This window comes from Thamnophis elegans, chromosome 1 (assembly GCF_009769535.1).
Source record: "Thamnophis elegans isolate rThaEle1 chromosome 1, rThaEle1.pri, whole genome shotgun sequence".
Taxonomy (NCBI): Eukaryota; Metazoa; Chordata; class Lepidosauria; order Squamata; family Colubridae; genus Thamnophis; species Thamnophis elegans.
The window spans coordinates 74016902-74036018 of record NC_045541.1 but is presented as its reverse complement, the minus strand read 5'-3'; the positions used below and the strand labels follow the sequence as shown (position 1 = coordinate 74036018).

The 19117-nt window shown below is 39.1% G+C and overlaps 1 protein-coding gene across 1 annotated transcript in view; it reads right to left on the bottom strand.

Annotated features, from left to right (window-relative positions):
- Nucleotides 1-2919: 2919 nt before the first annotated feature.
- Nucleotides 2920-19117, bottom strand: part of PKP3 (plakophilin 3) — a 41306-nt gene continuing 25108 nt past the window's right edge. Inside the window, exons 5-13 of the mRNA XM_032220647.1 lie at nucleotides 17902-18106; nucleotides 10896-11070; nucleotides 9898-10015; nucleotides 8296-8463; nucleotides 7428-7613; nucleotides 6467-6620; nucleotides 6116-6308; nucleotides 4164-4251; nucleotides 2920-3979 (exon numbers count right to left, since the gene is read on the bottom strand). Coding sequence (XP_032076538.1) covers nucleotides 3944-3979; nucleotides 4164-4251; nucleotides 6116-6308; nucleotides 6467-6620; nucleotides 7428-7613; nucleotides 8296-8463; nucleotides 9898-10015; nucleotides 10896-11070; nucleotides 17902-18106 — 1323 coding nt within the window. The 3' untranslated portion in view covers nucleotides 2920-3943. The remainder of the gene's footprint in view (nucleotides 3980-4163; nucleotides 4252-6115; nucleotides 6309-6466; nucleotides 6621-7427; nucleotides 7614-8295; nucleotides 8464-9897; nucleotides 10016-10895; nucleotides 11071-17901; nucleotides 18107-19117) is intronic.

Here is a 19117-nt window from a genome sequence, read left to right as displayed (position 1 = left end):
GTGACAATGTCTTTGCTATTATTGTGGAGACAAGAAACACCCAGAGCATATTGGCTTCATTTCCGTAGCATCTGAAACTATTGCAAGCTTTATCAGCTTCAAGTCAATTAGCAGAACTGTCACTTTTAGGAACAATGAGAATGTGTTTAATTATGCTTCCCAGAAGGACGAATGAGGCAAAAGATTTATTCTATACAGAGTTGTAAACAACTGTGGATTCATTGCACAGAGGTAATAAATCCTGAACATTGGTGACTTTAACGCTCATGTTGGTAACAACTAGGAAGGCTAGGAAAATGTCTTGGGCAAATTTGGTATTGGAGAGATAATTGACAATGGCCTGTGCCTCTTATCATTTATAGAAGTAAATGAGCTAATGATTGGAAACATCCAATCAGCACCATTTAAAACCTCGGTTAAAATGGCCTTTACCCAGTAGAAACAATACATCAGTACTCAACTATTTCTAAATCAGCAGCGGTTTCCAAACATCACTCATGGACATCTGGTCACAAGAGGCATCTACCACCTTCTACTGCAGTCGTATTATTTTGATTAATATAAACTGCTCATAATGTAGCCACACCAATTGTTATGGAAGAGTGAAATTACAAGAACTTACTTGCCAACAAGGATTCCACCTAATTTGTGTCACCATTTTTCATGTGGATGATGAAAATGATTGAGGCCCAATTGTCAGAAATAATTAACAAGCATGCCCACAAAATCTATCCCATTGGAAGACACTGAATCCAACCATAGATTTTGGATGAATGAAAACTCTGCAAACTCTGAAGATTTAACTCTGTACTGATCACTTAATTAGCAAATTGACACCTGCTTCAAAACCTAATGAACTGTCTGTTCAAATTGTATTGCAAAAGAACTTGAAGAACTTATATATTGCTGAGAACATCACAACCTCTGCACTTATTATGTTGCCTCAGCAGTAAATTTCAACATGAATGATGCCAGAAAAGCAGACAGATTTGCGAGCTCCAGAATTGAGTGACTGAATCATTTATATAGTACTTCCAGATTCTTTACAACTGCCCTGTTCTGAGGCATTCCAGTAGAGCCACCAATTCTTGACAGCTCAGATGGAACAATTGAATAATGTAACTCCAGAATCTCTGAAGCTACCATCCATCAGTTAAAAAGAGGGAAAGCTAGTGACACAGATAAAGTCACTGCAGAAGCAATAAACACTGCTTATGATACACTAATCTGTCAGCTCCATTTATTCCTTCAAATTATTTGCGAGTTTGAGGAAATACTTTATTTGTGGAAACAGGCAATATTTCCAATTTTCAAGCAAGGCAATCAGGAGTACAAGAATTGATGTGGGATTAGTTAGTTGTCGGTCAAGGTATTTATCAAAGGCTTCAGAAAAGATGGAAACAAATAGCCCAAGAACAGCAGTCTAATTTCAGGCTTGGAAGAGGATGCTGTGACCAAATATTTGTATTATGACAACAGCTTGATGAATGCATCAACTGTGGAAAGAGGCTTTTTTTTGCTGTTTATTGATTTTGCAGTGGTGTCTATTCAGGCAGTGTTACAGAAGGCTAAGGTGAGCCTGCTACAGCAGATACATGAGGAATCATGAAGTTTTGTGTCAATGGAGAAACATCCAGAACCTTCCAGCATGTAATAGCAATAGCACTTAGACTTATACACTGTTTCATAAACTGCCCTCTCAAAGCAGTTTAAAGAATCAGCATATTTTCCCCAACAATCTGGGTCATTTTACCAACTTTAGATTGATGGAAGGCTGAGTCACCCTTGAGCTGGTGAGAATAAAACTGCTGGCGGTCAGCAGAATTAGCCTGCAATACTGCATTCTAACCATTGCACCACCATGGCTCCTAGTAATGTATTTCCCTTTCTTCAACCTTGTGATTTTTGCAGTCATAAGGAAGATATTTGCTAGCATTAGGTCATATTCAGAGATGAATTAATCATAGATCTATAATGTTTGCTAATAAGCATATGCTTTTTGTTTCTGGTGGTTTTCATTAAGGCTGGGCAGGGATTTTAATTTGGACATCTGATTCTCTTGTGGAGAAATCCTTAAAGCCGCATTTCTTCCTTGTGCTCATGTGCACCACCAGGAAAAGATGTTTGATTTACTGCCAACTGGTGCAACATATGTGCTGCAAATCACCTTTTTCTCTTTCAATCCAAGTTGCTGCACAGATCTAATTTTCATATCTTTCCTATTGATAAGTGCCTATTGTAATACTTACCCTAGGACTCTTATCTCCTTCAGTCAGCCTTACTATCCCTGGCATTTTGTGATTCAAATAAATAATTGGATTATAAGAGGAAAAACTTAAATTCAAGTATGCTGACATATTCATTGAGGGACAAGAACTGCCTTCCCTAAGAGCTTTGTGCCATTATTTATTTTGTAATTTCTATGGAGGAAAAGCAGGTCAGCACTTTCATTACATATGCCAGACTATAGTATTGTATGAAGCCACAAAAGTAGAGAGTGACATTTCTGAAGTATTTGACACCTGGGTGATTTTTTTTTAACACCCCCTCCCTTTCCTGCACCATATCACTGAGCACCAAACAGCAAATCAGCATACTGGCAACAGCAACTTGAGTCCACATTCACCACCAACCCTCCATATAGAATCTGCATCCCTAAGTCACCAGACAATGCACACCCTTATTGACTGCACCCAGGGCAGACTGCCCCACCAAACCATCTTCACCAGGCTACTGAAACTATCTAGTTGCTAGGATGCCCTCTTCTGTCAGTGTCACCATGCATCAGGCGAGGACTGAGTATTCAACAGAACCTTTCATTTAGCAGGATGAGGATCAATGCCATGGGACACGAAAAGTGCTAATAAATGTAGTGTAGAAATATTCTTTAGCCCAACGAAGTGCACTGCGAATACATGCTGATCTGAAGTTTATGAGTTTATTGCTGCTAAAACAGTTCAGTGGGACAGTCTCAGGCACTTTAATTTCACCAAGGCAATGCTATTCGAATAGAGGTAAAAGTAAAATTCTGTACAACTCACAGGGAGACTGATATCCAGCTTAAGTAGTTCCTTAGAGCAAGCGCTTCCTTTCCATAATTTCTTTCCCCATTTATAGGTTTTGTAACCCACAAGACCTGAAGTAGATTATGCTGTATTTAATAGCTCCAGAAAATTATGTCTTCAGACTCATTACTGCTTTCAAATAAAAATGAGAAAGTCCATCACCAAACTCCACCATAAATTTATACTCCAAAGCACTCTTTCCTCTTGTGCATTGGTTAATACAACTTTAAAAGCCTACATTTATTCCTCGGTTCCCAATAATTAGACTTTCCTAAAATCTTACAAATAGGTTTATACATACGGTTAAAATATATATCTCAAACTCATATAAGCCAGTCCTTTTGAAATTAAATGCAAGCAAATTATTTCCAGAATATACAGAGGTAGGAAAAATATACGCAATAGCCAGTGAAAGTTTTAGGGGAGTTCCGGGGAGTGGGGGATAAAAGAAAGCAATAAAAATGAAAGCAAATAGAAGCACCCTTGATACAATGACCCCGGGTAGAACTTCTCCACTATCCTTAGCAGCCTGGAATTTCTGCTGTGATATCAACATCCATACATTCTAAAAAGAATCCCAGCTCTATGGGAAGTCAGGATGTTGATAGGAGGCTTCAGAATTTGCATGGACATCGATCTGCATTTTCAGTCATGGGATACTTTCATGGTGTAAGATGGCCAAGGCAGAGTAATCTGAGCTTTATGTAGACTTTTAAATGCAAAAAATAAAACTGTTAAGACATCGGTTCTTTAAAAAGGAGGGGATTGCAAAAAGGGGTTTCAATGATGTAGGGTCACAGTCCTTAGTGGTGCTTTATTAACAAGATTCATGGAGAACAGTTGGGGCTGGAGAGTCCATTTTCTGTAGGTCCTTTTCTTTACAGGCTAAGGAAATGTTCTTTCCGAAAGCCCTTCTGTAAAACATAAAAAAAAGACTGTCACAAGCACAAATCAGGTTGGTGATGATCCATCAAATGCTAACCTATCTAAGCCCCACAGACACCAAGGGTATCACCTATGGGTTCTATGCTAGAGACCTAGGTGCTATGAGCTCACTCTGGAAGAGAGAATAGAGAGAGAGGGAAAAAAAACACAAACCGCTTTATAGTCCCGATGGAGCTTGTTGTATTGCCACATGTTAGATAAGAGGCTGGAAGCAGCTCTGGAGGCTTTTTCATTGTCCAAGCTAGAGAAAGAAGAGAAATCTGTAACATTTTACTAGTGCTCACTGGGATTCAAACATATCCATTCTTTCTCCATGAAATACTAATGGATGTTAAGTCGAGATATTCACGTTCATCTGTGCTGGACTCTTATCCTCCCATTACCTGGATTATGTCCCTTTGATCTCCAATATTTATTCAGCAGCATCCCTATAGGAACAGATCTACACTTCTGCAAAGCCAGGGAAACTGCTCCTACTTTTAAGAGGATTTGAGGCTGAAAGAGAGACAGAGGCAGCCAAAGCTTTCTGTGTTCCTGTAATGCAATACTGAGTGGCCTTAGTTGCACACTCAGAAATGCCAACTGTTCTTCTAGGATGGCCTGTCTACATAGGCATTTTGGTCTTCTGTAGGCAGCTGGTGCCCATTCAGCAAGAGCCCTTTGGAGAGGGGCATTTTCAAAATGAGTGTTTCAGATTTTTCACCCACCAGGCTTTTAAGGTAAGGCCTGTGAGATAAATGGCATGGATCAGTTTGGATGTCATAGTAGGAAACAAAGGAGCTAATAAAGTCAGATTAGGGTGGAAAAAACTCTCAAGTGTTGGAAATAAATCAGTTAGATCAGCAGTTATCAACTGGTGGTCCACAGAAAAATTACTTGCACTTTTTATACTGCACTAAATCAGGGGTCCTCAAACTATGGCCCCTGGCCCAGATACGTGCAATGAACAGTTGTGTTGCTGCAGAGAGTCTCCCCCTTCGGGGATTTTTTGTGTGGGTCTGAGAGGGGCAGAAATTCCGACTTGGGGTCTGCTTCAGCCTCCTGGTGTGGGGCTTTGGGCGAAGGCTGGAGGGAAGCGCCACTGGTGGCAAAGAGCTGGAGGGCCTTGGTCCAGTGGGACTGCACTATGGCCTAGAACTGGCTGATCATCTCAGCCCACTGAACCTCCAGAAGCTGGTACCTGCATTCCTGCAGGTCTTTCCTCTGCTTGGAAAGCCTATGTTCATAGTCTTCAGTGAGGTGCTTCTGCTAAGCCTCCTTCTTGGTCAGATCCAATTTGAACTGAGCCAGCTGTTTTGCCACCTCTTTCTCATGGTGGCTACTTAGCTCCAACAATTGCTTCCTGTTGGGGCCCTAAGGATCCTAGATGGGCAGGTGAGGAGTGCTGAGAGGGGACGGGTGAGTAGAGGCCAGCGATGCGCCCCTCGACATGAGAGACATCAAGTTGGCCATGCCCACCCAGTCACATGACCCCCTAGCCACACCCACCCAGCCGATCATTAGGTAGATCATATTAGTGGTCCACGGGATTTAAAATTATGAATTTAGTGGTTCCTGAAGTCAAAAAGGTTGGGGACCCCTGATTTAGATGGACTGTTTACTAAAAGTAAACTGAAAATCTTTTGAGGTCTGACAGGCTTGTTTTCTTGCCCATTTTCTTCCTTCCTCCAGCCCTTGATTTATGTATGGGAAGTTGCCTTTTGCAAGGGACTGCACCTTTTGAGGATTGTGTGTATGTGCCTTCGAGTGAGTGCTGACTCCAGGTGTTTGTCTGGACAAGTCTCTGCAGTTTTCTTTGCAAGATCACAGTTTTTAGGCTTCCCATTGCCTGCTTCCTAGGGCTGAGAGAGAATGACTGGCCCAAGGTCATCAGGTTGACTTTCTACCTAAAGAGGGACCAGAACTCTTGATGTCTTAACTCCCATACCAAATTGGTTCTACTTCTGAACATTAAGTGAATCTAGTAAACATCCCACTCTTGTGATGCTGAAACAAGGGGCATAAGGAAGTTTTCTGCAGCAGAGTCCAGAAATTAAGTAAAATGCTGCTCTAAGTATGAAGTCTGTATGGAGTATGGATGGAAACTGCTGGCCATTCCTGCATACCTGTCCCTTTTTCTCTTGATGTAGAAGAGTTTGCGCAGGCCATCAAAGTAGACAATGTCACGTGCAGCAATGGAGCTCTCCACAACCAAGTTGTTCAGCACTGCAATGATGTTGATGACTACCTCTATTGGGGGCCACTTATCTCCGGAGCTTCCAGGAAGTTTCTCAATCAAATGACTCACCACTTTGGTTGCTGCCAATCCAAAACAAAAATGGTTAGCAAATAGTATGTAGAGAAAATGCACTTTGTCTAAAATCTCACTGTGGATGATATAAGTAAAGCATTTAAATGGCATGAAGGGAACTCTTTTTGTCAAGGCCCTGCTGTGTTTTCCTACAGGAATAACTCACACATTTCATCCTTGTTGCGTGCGTTCCGGGACAGGTTGCGAATCAATCCCGTCAGAGAACGAAGCTGGTGATTGTCAGCTGTGCGGACTCTGTCCAGTACAGGGTTCAGGATCCTCTCTTGCTCCAAAGCCACCCTACTGAGGACACCTGCCCACTACAGTGGACAAAAAGAAGAATGAGTTAGCAAATGATGATTCACCTGCCGAGTCAGTACTAATGTTCTAGGCACAGTGGAGAAATAATATCCGACTGATTCTTCTACTATAAGGTGCTCTAGAAAAAATATAAAACTTTCACATGCGCGCACACACATGAAATATCTGATTGTTGCAAGAGATTACTCAGTTTATTCTTTACCTTTCCTTTATTCCCAGTGCTTTCTGGACCATTAATAATTGCCTTAATCATGTTTGGCTTTAGGCAGACAATGGAAGCCTTGTCACTCCTTTCCTTCCTGCAATCAACTTTATTGGTTTTCCCCTTTTCTCACCCTCCATAACAAGATGGGCAAGTTTTCAATGCAATCACTGTTCAAGCTCAAGCAACTGCAAAGTAGGCAGAACAAGCATTCTTCATAGATATCTTCTCTATATGTTACTTTAAAAATCTGGAGCTTTGGGAGTATTGATAAGTATTATTGGTTGAACCACAGGGAAAACCTCAGAGCCTTTTTCCTTCAGGGCACAAGAAAAAAAATGGGGAAAAGTTGTTGGTGGCTTTGGCAACAAATATGTTGTATTGTTTGAGCAGGCCTACTTCATTTTGCTACACTGCTCTTTGAATGTAACCATCATTAAAAAAAAACATAAGGGAACCATCAGAGAGTTCATCTTCCATATCTAACTCACGCTTCCTACAAAGCATCAAGTTCACGTCTTAACTTCCTCCTCTCCTTAATACGCACTGCTTTATTTTAAAATCTTCAGAGGATTCAGGCTGGTATTTCTGGAGTCAGCCTTACCCGCCGGTCTCCTGCTGTGATATTCTGAAGCGCTCCAGAGGCTGCCTCTGTGGTGTGCTTATTCAGTTCACATCGCTGTAGCAGTCTGTTGTATACCCCTACAATCTGAGGGTTCCAGAGCCACTCCAACCCTTTAGGATCCTTAGAAACCTCTGCGAAAGTCACCATATCAGAGTTCATGTGGAGCTAAGGAGAAGAGTAAGAGAGTATTTAATGACCATTCTTGAGGCTGTATGAACTTTTGTCCTAGATACAATCTTGTTGTCTCCTTTACAGCTTACCCAGTTCAATAAGGCTTTATTATTGCTCAATCCATTCCCAAGGAGCCTATTCTCCCACATCTTATTTCTAATCATTTTGACCCAATTACTGTTCTTTGGGGATATTATTCCTCCCATAACAACTCTATGCCTTTCTTATACTTTAGCATTAATTCCCTCCAATTGAGGCATATTACTCAGAGGAGCTGACAACACTCTGGATATCACAACTACCAAAGATAATTTCTATTCCAGAAGAATTGTTGGGGTTTAAATGTGAACAGGGATAGGACCAACTGATCTAGAATACCTCCCCATTGATGTTGGGGATTCAATGCTGTTATTTAGCTAAGGAGAAAATCTATTCTGTCCAGAGCTATATGTTAGTGAAGACCCTAGATGTGGGACTGAGACCTGTTCTTGACTATAGGGGTTGGGATTGAATCCTGATGTGCTCAGAGTTTAGTCTTCTTAGTCAAGCTTTGGATTCCTCTCGTGCAGGGGCTTCCTTCTTTCCTTTCTTTCTCAGTTACTTTTCATCCCATGAAATAAGGGCTGCCCAGAACAAGCTCAGTTCTCTCCCATAATGGCATTTTTTACAGTCTCACCTCTCGGGCCCTCCTGCTTTGTGGGCTGAAGCAGCCTACTAGTTCACTTGTCATATTAGCTCCATCGCTCCTCTTATACCCTTCTAGCCGCTGGAGCGAGGAAGGAGGAATTTCATCATAAAGTCGGTAGGAGAGGTTGCGCAGGACACAGACTGCATTCTCAACACTCTGTGAGGACAAAATCCATTTTTTTAGAAAAACAACATCTACCCCAAAACAAACCTTTTTATAGTATATTATTTATTGCAATTTTTCTATTTTCTTAATTTTTAATAGTAACTGGCATAGATTAAATTGGGTTAAATTGATGTTCAGGTGCTAATAGTGTATTTTATATATTTGATTCTTGCTAGACGATCCCTTAGGCAATAATATAGAGCGCTCCAAACAGAGTATTTTACAATATTTTTGTATCAAACATACATATTTGTTTAATGATACATCATTTGCCTTTCAAATGTTTGCTTGAGGCATCTTATAACAAGAATCTTCATCAGCTTTTGACAGATTCAGGTTGTTTTGGTGCCAGAAGCCATCCATATTGTATTTTTGCCAAGAATCTGTTAGGCTGAAGAATACGTTCCTGGATATATCTCTATTCCAAGTGACAATCAAGCATTGAACTTTATTTGAAGAACCAGATCATTAGACTATTAGACAATTCCTAATATGATATACTTTAAATTATTACTCTGATATCCTCTTTGCACATGGAGCATCAGATGTATTTCACTGGCTGTATTCATACAACATACTCAACTACAAACGTAGCAGCTACAGTTTCATGCCAAGCTAAACTTGATTAACTTTAATTCTGGTTAGCTCTGAGTGTCTTAGAGTATTGTGTGAACAAAGGCTAGCTTTATCCTTCAATGTACTTTGCAAACCAATAACATAATCAGGAACAAAGTTAAGTGTGTTTTACAAACACAGCCACTGGCTCTCTTATTTCACCATTTTATTGTCACAATCATTTTGTAAAGTAGAGCAGTTGGAGAATTATTGACAGGCTAAGATTACCTAATGCATTTCGTGGCTGAAGACAAATTCCAACCCACATTTCCTCAGCCTTGATCTGATATTCTAACTACTGTACTTGCAGTAATATAAAGTACTTCATTTTTTAAGATTATATCTAAAAAGAAAGTGTAAATGGAAGTGTTATTTTTTAAGAGATGCATCTGGCAGGTGCCCACGCTAACCAAAATCTTCATCTTAATGCTAAATTTATGAAAGTTGGTGTTCTTGTGCATTATGTATAACACTTACTGTCACACCTTTGGTTTCTTTTCAATGCTTGCCTTAAAAATGTATGTCTAGAAAGTATCAATCTTCTACAATTTCTCTTTACTGAACTAGTAGCCTATAAATAGTAAATGTTTCATTCAGCAATTTATTTAGGTAAATAATGAAATGACAGGTTAAACCTAAGGAAAAATATGTTGGATGGACTGTGAAGGACAACCCAGTTAAATATTTACAGTAATGGAGAACTATATGTGAAAGAATAACCACAGGAAATTATCAGCAAATTCTGTCTTGGAAAAAGTGCATTTCCCCACTTGACTCAAGCCGGATTTAGAATAAAATGAAAGATCTCACCTTATCCTCCGATTTTCCCACTTCCAATGAACTATTTATGTAACTGACCATGGAATCTACCAATCCATGGCATTCACGCATTTTTTGCCGAGTCTGCTGGCTAGCAGAGCTAAGATTCCTACAGGAGAAACCAGAAGGGGTATCATTACTAGAATATTCCTTCAATGCACCCTCTTCAAACTCAAGCCTTTGTCCTCTTATTCTTAGAAAAGAAATACAATATCTCAGGGATCATTTTTCAGACAAACTGTACTCCCTCCACCAAGCAGTAAAATACGGATCTAGAGTATTATCTGAACTAGGAATCAGCAACTTGTTGCAGAATTCTTATTTTCATTGACTCTACCAAGCACGGCCAATTATAGACATTTAAACCAGCAAAAATTAGGTCATATAATTCAGCCACAATCTTGACAAAGTCAAGTGGCAGCAAATTTTGATTTATATTTGGGGGTGGATGGGTATTTTCATAGTAAGAATTGCACTTGTAGTATCTTGCAATCCAACATAATGTTCCAGCAGCCATATATAGATACTTATCATAAATGAATTACTCTCACTTCAAGTACTGATTCAATTTGATCCTCTTCTTTCAGAAACATAATGTGCTGGTTGTGTTGCCATCATCCTTATTCTAATCTTTGCTATGTTTCAGATTGATGACACTGACTAAAATAGCATAAATGAGGAATGCTATGGATGAATAACTCTCCCATATATATTTAGTGGAAGCATACCATACAGATAAGACAAATATTCTCTTCTATCCATACAATACAGAGCGCACTCAATTGCCTGAGAAACCTATGAAAATAATGGTGTTCACTACTTCTACTTTAGCAGTGAACTAGGTTTGCTGAGTGAGATCCAGTAATGCTTGCATTTCTCTTTTTATCCCTACCAATATTACAAAAAGGTTATAACAACAATGCCTACTATTATTGATCGGGATTTTCCTACTTCTTTCAGATCCTATAATTCTTGTATAGTTAAAGTACCTGAGGAAGCCGGTGGCATTGTAGAAAATTTCTGATTCAGAGGCATTTTGCTGGCTAATAGCCACATTCCTTGAGGAGGAGAGAGGGGTCAAGATCAGGTTTGTGAGCTGCTCCAAAGTGTCCCGGGCAAGGCGGTCCTTGAGGTTATCACTTGAAGACAGATTCCATAAAATGCCTGCAAAGCAATCAATCAGGAGACAGAGGAATGAGACAATATCTTTGCAGAAGGCATTATTCAGCAAGATGGGAATGGCTCCCTTATACATACCAGACCTTTGGGATTTAAGTAATCAGCTTTTTATGACAATATTTATTGCTTATGATATCAAAAGGAGAAAAAAGCTAAAACTAAAACAAATCAGAAAATATAGAGGGGAAAAAAAGAAAAAGGAAGTTGGATTGCATCCATAGTAACATACACATATATAAAACCGGTAACTTTTAAAAGAGCAGTTTAAACTTTGACCACATGGAAATGTTCATCCAAATTTTTTCTGTGGCGATGCAAAACAAAGTCGCAAGTAGAGAATGAACATATTTCATCAACCTGAGATTTAAAATCACATACAACAGATTTTCTCCATGGAAATAAACAAGGTTTTTAAGCTATTGTTCATGCACAATACATCCAGAATTAGGTAAAAGTTGTAGTATATTATCCCTGTGTTGTTTTCAAGTTATAATTATCATCATCACCATTAACTTTGAGTGCAGAATGCTTCACAATTCTTAGATCTTTAATCTTTACAACAACTAGGTTTAGGTCACATTTTCACTTTTACAAGTAGGCAGCTAAAACTAATCTCAGAGGAAGATTTTTAACTACAAAGCCAAATTGCAGAGGGCAGACACCAGTCTAATGATGTCCTGACATGTCTTGAAGTTATTTTTGAATTATCCCAAATTCAGCCAGTGTCTTGAAACTTACATAGAAAGAATTTACCAGTTGGGAAGGTGTTAACCTGTCCCATTTGCTTTCCCAAGTCCCCTGGCACAGAATGACTTTCCCAAGGGCAGCTAGCCTATGGCTGAGCAAAGCCATTTAGCCCTATTACTAACCTCAAAGCAATGTTTTCTTTGCTGGATCCCACAGCAACTCTAGATAATGCAAGGCCTCTTATTTACTGAATCCTGGAGTGCAATCAAGGTCACTCATTCATTTGATTTTGGTATTAAATGTACATGCAAGCTATTTCATGTCTCCTCAAACCCTTTTTTAAACTACTGTTCCAGTGAGCCAGCAAGTTCCCTTAATTAAAGTACAGTTGAAATAAACGGGAAACTCAATGATAAAAAAGCAGTTTATCAATCAACCTGGTACAATTTTTTCTTGGAAACTGCACTAAGCAATCAACTGTTTTCTTTTTTAAATGGATAAATAAAACAACACAGATCCAAGACTATTCTGCCCATTTTCAAATAAATTCTAATCAGATTCAGAACTGTGCCAATACTTCTGCCATTCCATAGTTAAATGGCAAATTTCTTTTAAACAGATTCTGAAAAAATCTCAACAATTACTCTGCGGTTATAGCCTATCCCTTCCTTGCAATGAATGGGGCATCTAAAGGTTTCATCTCAGGCTGGACTAGGCTAAATATCTAGATTATTTCTGACAACAATCTGGTTTCACCTAGGATGCAACAGATAAGTGCCAATTGTGAGGAAAGAACCAACTGGGCCAACATGTATACTGCGGATCTATTCTGTAGAAAATCTCATGGTTGCAAAAATTCTGATTGTTTTAGTGAAGCCTGGGGAAATTAACAGAGTCCTGGACTGTTATCTGTTAGCTATCTACATCAGTTTTGGTAATGAGTAATGAGACAAAACAGCAGAAACAGAGCAGCTTCCTGAGAAAATTATTTTTGGACAGCAAAAATATGAAACAGATAGGTTGTGTTTAGATGATAGCTGTGTATAAACTTGCACAAATCAAGCGCTGAGATGCTTTCAACATTATTAGAATATTTCACTGCAAAGAACACAATGGCTGAATCATAGCAACTTGTTGGTGCAAGACAGCCATGTAGGCCCAGCCAACCACCAATGCCTTCCAGCAACTTATCTCCTTTTTTTCCTATATCTCCTCATAGCTGTGATCTCCACAAGATTAGAGGACTTAATTTTGTTTAGTTTTCATATATGTCAGGTTACTTTTCTCTTTCCTTTTCAGTAAGGATGGAAAACACTGTTCTCCCAGATACTGTTGAACATCAACCCCACCAACATAACTGAGGATAAATGATAATGGGAATCTCAATCTGATCTCTACAAAGCTATAAGCTAACCTCTGCCTCTTCCCTCTTGTTGTAAAGGGGTGTGAGCTATATAGTCACAAAAGGATTCTCCAGCTATGTTTAACTTTTGGTAGGCCTCAAACAGGCTTTCAATAAGGCCAATAGCATCAACTCCCCCTCCCCCAATAACTACAAATATTGGTTGCCTAGCAATGTAAAAATTGCAAGAATCAGTTTCTGCTTCTTCGCCTTTCTAGTTTATTATCTGCTGCCACCAGGAAATGTCACTCATTCATTCTGTTTTGTGTTCATGAGCAGTCTTAACTGTTAAAGCATCCCAGTGTATCAGCCACTGTCACAACTGCTTGAGAAGCTGTAGATGTTGAAATGTCAGGCCTCTATCCCAGCAGGCTTTGGACTTGTTTACCTACTCACACAAGTGCCCCATGCTGACTAAACTTAGTATGGCTACTAATTTCATGCCTCTAGTCTACTCAGCTTTTGCTAAACTTCTATAGCTGGTTTTGCTGGAAGGCATAAGCATTATCACTTGGGAAATTTAGGATGAACAGATATTTAGCATGGCTTTTGCAAAGGGGAACATTAATTCCCTACACTTGTTAATAAAAATGCAAAGAGTTTTAACCCAGCTTGGTAACCACTAACAGAAAGAGAATATGACAATTTTTGAGCCAGGGACACTTCCATTCAGAATTGCAGGCAATCAAAGGTCAGAATTGCTGAATTCACATTATGGTTTACCAGTGAATGTAAATGAGCACAAGTTAGTAAACAAGAATTTAGGTATCCCTTTTAGCAGCCAACATACATTTGCTTATGAAATGAAGAGATTTGTTGCAACTCTGCATGTTCGGGTAGCTAAAGAGCAGTTAAGCCATACATGGAGGGAAAATACTGCACTTCTGGAAAATCAGGTTATGTATATACAGAATTCTTGAGTGAGAGAAAATAAAGTAAGGCTTCAATAAGTCGGAATTCCCTTAACAGAGAAGCAACATAAAGCAAGATGAGGTGGTATTTCCTCTTATGAAACTAAGATAGTGATGCAGATTTAGCTGGAATTTATTTTGCTTGCATATTGGTGGACAGGCAGATGGTTTATGAGGGAATTAATGGATGAAAACTAAAGGAGGGTCCCAGGATTGTCTAGTTTAGAAAGTGGATCTTATACAAGACTGTAATTAATCCCAGGCTACTAAGAAAAATAATGCAATTACGACTGAAATATCTATTTTAGAACTTTGGACTTGCTGATTGCATATGAAGGGCTTTAGTACAGAAGAGAGTTGAGAAAACATTCCCATAATAAACTTAGGGTTTTGCCATGTAGTTGGCAAAAGATGGGAGATCACTCTCTCTGGACAAACTCATCATCACTTGAAGGTAGAAGACACTTGTCTGTTTTTTAAACTTCCAATCTTTTTTACTGCAGTTACAAGTACAATTATAGATTTGGATTTTACTCCTCATAACTCTCTTCTTTCTATAATCTATCCTGTCAAATCACCCAAACCATAAATCCATAATTCAATAAATCCATGAGAACGGTTTTCCAGTCAGCAGTAAATGTAGATACCGTGCTGCCTTTCCTCTGATCAAAGAAGTAAATGTATCCACCTCAGCAAGTTCCATCATCTTTATCAGCCCTTCCTCCATTGTAGGTAATGCTGAATCTTTCCAACTTTGTGAACTTTGAAACAGTTTGAGTATTTGCATCTAAAAATTTCTAGCTTTTTTACATGCTCACCAAATATGATAATATGTGCCTTCATCTTGTTCATATTTCCAACAGGTGAACATTCCAGCTAATTTCTCTGGTGACATACACTAACAGCACATCATTTTATAAGGGATCTTATCTTCTCTAACTTTTACCCCCTTCCAACATAACTGCACCCTATTAAGATCATCTGGTCCCCTAGACCAGTGGTCTCCAACCTTGGCAACTTTAAGACCTGTGGACTGGCTGAGGAACTCTGGGAGTTGAAGTCCACAGGTCTTGCCCTAGACTATGACATCAGGGGATTACTCGCTCCAACTTCAATTGAATTCCATTAACATTCCACAAGAGTCTGACATGCTAGAAATATTCATGAAAGCTCAATGCACCATAGCTTTGGGCCTACTTTTCTCATTGGTTTTGGTATTAAACAACCAGAGCTTGTTGGACAGGAAGAGCAACATTTTATAACAGAAGGCAAATATAATCTCTTCCCTCTGGCAGATCTCTTTATTCCTATTTCCAGTTCTTCCTAAGGAAGAATATTTCCCAGCATCTGCAACTTGTAGCCACACTGTGCCCCTTGCTCCCCCAGCCTGCTTTTCTTTATCTCTTTACCTGATGTTAAGCAGAACAAACACTTAATTTATAGAAAATTTCACATCTCTTTCCAGAGCCCCTTTTCTTTACCAGGATTTATTGAGGTACATTGAAGTTGAGCTTGTTAATGGACTGACATTCCAATCTCTACCCAAGAGGATGTTCAAGGAAAGAGAGAGTATCCAGGAATTGCTAGTATTTCACAGATTCCTTCCATTCATTTACCCATCCTCAATGTAGTTTTACTGTTTGTGAATTAAGAAATAAACAAGTATTTTAGGAACATTAAAGGAACATCATTAATTATGAAGGGAATTTAGAACAGAAGGGAGGCAAATGCTCTGAACAAGAATGCATCTTATTGCACCAAACAAAATGCACAAATAACCTAAATATGTCCCTGATTTCATATATAAAGTAAACTTAGCATTTTTAGTTTAGTGTGATGTGCAAACTCAACCTGACATTGTGTATCACTCAGTAAATTATAGCTTACTCAGCAAATTCTTGGTTAAACATTTTGGTTTTGCATTGACTGTTGCAAATCCTTTGGGATCCTTTGTGATTGTCTATAAATGTGATTACTATTTGTGTAAATGCAATTTAGCTGTACATCAGAGGCTTCTTTCCAGATGAAAGTAGAAGCCAAGGTTGTTTTCTTCAGAAAAAGGCAAATACAATTAATATCTTTCCTGCACTTAATCTATGTATTAAAGCAGACAGCAGTTTCACTTCTGGCATAAAACCTGCTGTACATTATTTCTTGCCAAACCTTCTCTCTTGATACATTCAGGTTTTCAAATCCTATCACATTTCAATTTAATCATATTGCCATTCTATATCATCAATTTAATCATATTGCCACCCTATTATAATATTTCTATATTACCACAAGACATTTTTTTAAGATATAGCAATCTCTGAAACTTGCTTGTAAATTATAGGAGTTATGAAATGGCAAAATGATGAGGTGTGAGACTCCATTCTTGAGATTTCTTTTATACCTTAAAATTTGTGACTAAATTACTTACTCTAGTTATTTGTTTCCATTCTGGTTTAAGATTCTTCCTGGCTTAAATAATAATAATTAGGAGATAAGATGGCCATAGTTTCTTTCCTGACCCCTACCAATCTGTTTTCTCTTTATTCTTTTTTTTAACTCCTTCCATACCCCAGACATACCACATGTTCAATTATTAATTGTTTATACAGCATGTAATTTCATGGACTCACATTTAATGTGAATATGCAACAGACATCTCTCCAAAGTAACAAACAAGTCTATTACATCTAAAGTAGCCTGATGAAGCATTAAATTTACCTTCACTTTGCAACATCTGTAATCCACTTTTGCATGATTATGACATTAAACTAATTATGTTATGTATGCCATTTATGTAATTATGCAATAATAAATACATAAAATCATTAAAAATAGCATAACTGGCCATGATGACATACCTTCATATTTAATAGGCATTTTGTAATAACAGATGTCACCTCCACATAAAGCTTCATTAAAACTTGGTTTCACTTTATAATGGAATCTTAGGTCTAGCAACACTAGTGGGAGGAAGATTTCATCTGTCTCATTCTTCTTCCTCTGTTTAGCTATTCTTCTAGATTAAAGTTGTGCTTTTGTTTATATTTTATTATAATTTACCTGGCAGCTATTTGGTTGAACAGTAGAAAAAATATTAGCATTGTTTTATAAAGGCTGAATCATTTTCAGCCAGTTGATGGAGTGATATTTTTTAATTAAAAAATAAATAAATTTAATTTAAAAAGCCAGAATTGTTTCTATTTCCCATTAAGAACAATTTCTCTAAGATAAAAATTGCTTCCTTCTATTGTAACATTTGGCTATTAATCACAGAGAACAGTCTCATTATACTAAGATTTCTCCTCTTCTGACTCTTAAGATGCAGTGAAAATTAAATGTAATAATAGAGCAAGACATACTTTTTTCCAGTGGAAGGATATAACAATAGCAATAACACTTAGACTTATATACCACTTCATAATACTTTACAGCCCTCTCTAAGCAGTTTACAGAGTCGGGATATTGCCCCCAACAATCTGGGTCCTCATTTTATCGACCTCAGAAGAATGGAAAGCTGAGTTGACCTTGAGCCAGTCAGTATTGAACTCCTGGCAGTGAGCAGAGTTAGCCTGCAATAATGCATTTTAAGCACTGCGCCACCATGGCCCCTGTATTTGGCAGCTTCTCTATTTCTTTTCTGTGAAGTTGGAATGCATTTAGGTACTTTGGGTCAACAGGTGGGGAAGAAAGACTATTTTGAGATTAGTTTGAAAAAAATTATGACTTATCCAATTTCTTTTTAATTTTCCTATTTCTTGGTGGGATACAGATCCATGCTCCTGATCCTCCACCCACCCATTGTCTACAGCAATGTTCGCTCACCAGTAACATTCTTGCGTAATTCATCATCCTGCTCCCTGAAAGTGCGCATCAGCTCATAGATTCCATTTTCTTCCACCAGCCCCAGTTTGTTCTCAGCATTGTCATAAATAAGATTGCGCATGGCACCAGTGGCATGGCGCTGCACTTCTTGGTTGGAACTGTTGAAGAGCTTCACCAGCTTGGATATGGCTTGGAGACTGCGAGCCTATGGAAATAGGGAGAGGGACACACATCTTAAGAGAAAAGAGGGGAGATGCGGACCCATCTCTGTTCTGACCTAGGCCTCCCAAGATCATGAAACAGACTCCTCGTGCCGATAAAACCGCTTTTATTTAGGTTAAAGGGAATTCCTCTCCAGCAAAGTCCCAGCAAACAGTCCAGGCCTTCCGCACAGCCTTGAAGAACTGGCTAGCCCGTCAGGCCTGGGGATGAAGATAGTTGCCCCTCCCGAATGATGAATGCATGTTGGTTACTGTTTTTATTATATGTGTCTTTGTTATTGTCTGCATTTCCCCTTCCCTGATTTTATGTGAGCCGCCCTGAGTCCCCTCAGGGAAAAGGGCGGCCTACAAATGTCAATAAAATCACAAAAAAAAAATCACAAATCTTTCATTAGATTTCACAACCACAGACCTTTATCAGGCTTGGGGAGTTGCCAGACCCAATATCTTCCAAACACTACGCTGAAGCAGCAATTACTTGGCAAGAAATCAGAAACAGATCTGCACCCTAATGAACTTTACTAATTTTTTCCTGCAAACTCCCCTCCCCTTTCGCTCCTCTTTATTCCCTATGGGAGGGACCATTCACCATCCAACTGTACCTTTACTCCTGAATCGGCCCTTGTTCCTTAGCTGTTCCCTTCTCCTGGCAGCTCTGTGCATGCACACATCGAGAACAGGCTCCACTGATATCCAACTCCAAAGGCTGTCGGATGGCCCTGGCCCCATCTCTGCCTCCAATGCAGACCACTCATCAGAGCTTTCCCCAGACTCCAGGACTGGCCTATATTCCTCCCCAACTTCCTCACTGTCTGAGTCTGCCACCAGCTCCGCTGACTGCTGGTGGGTCACAACACTCTCATCCTGTCTCATCTCCACCCATGTGCATCTCTCATCCTGTCTCTAAGCAAGCTGCCTTTATTTCAGTCAAATAATCTTCCTTCTTAACATGCAGGAACTCCTCTCACCAGACCTGTTTTAACAAAGCATGACAC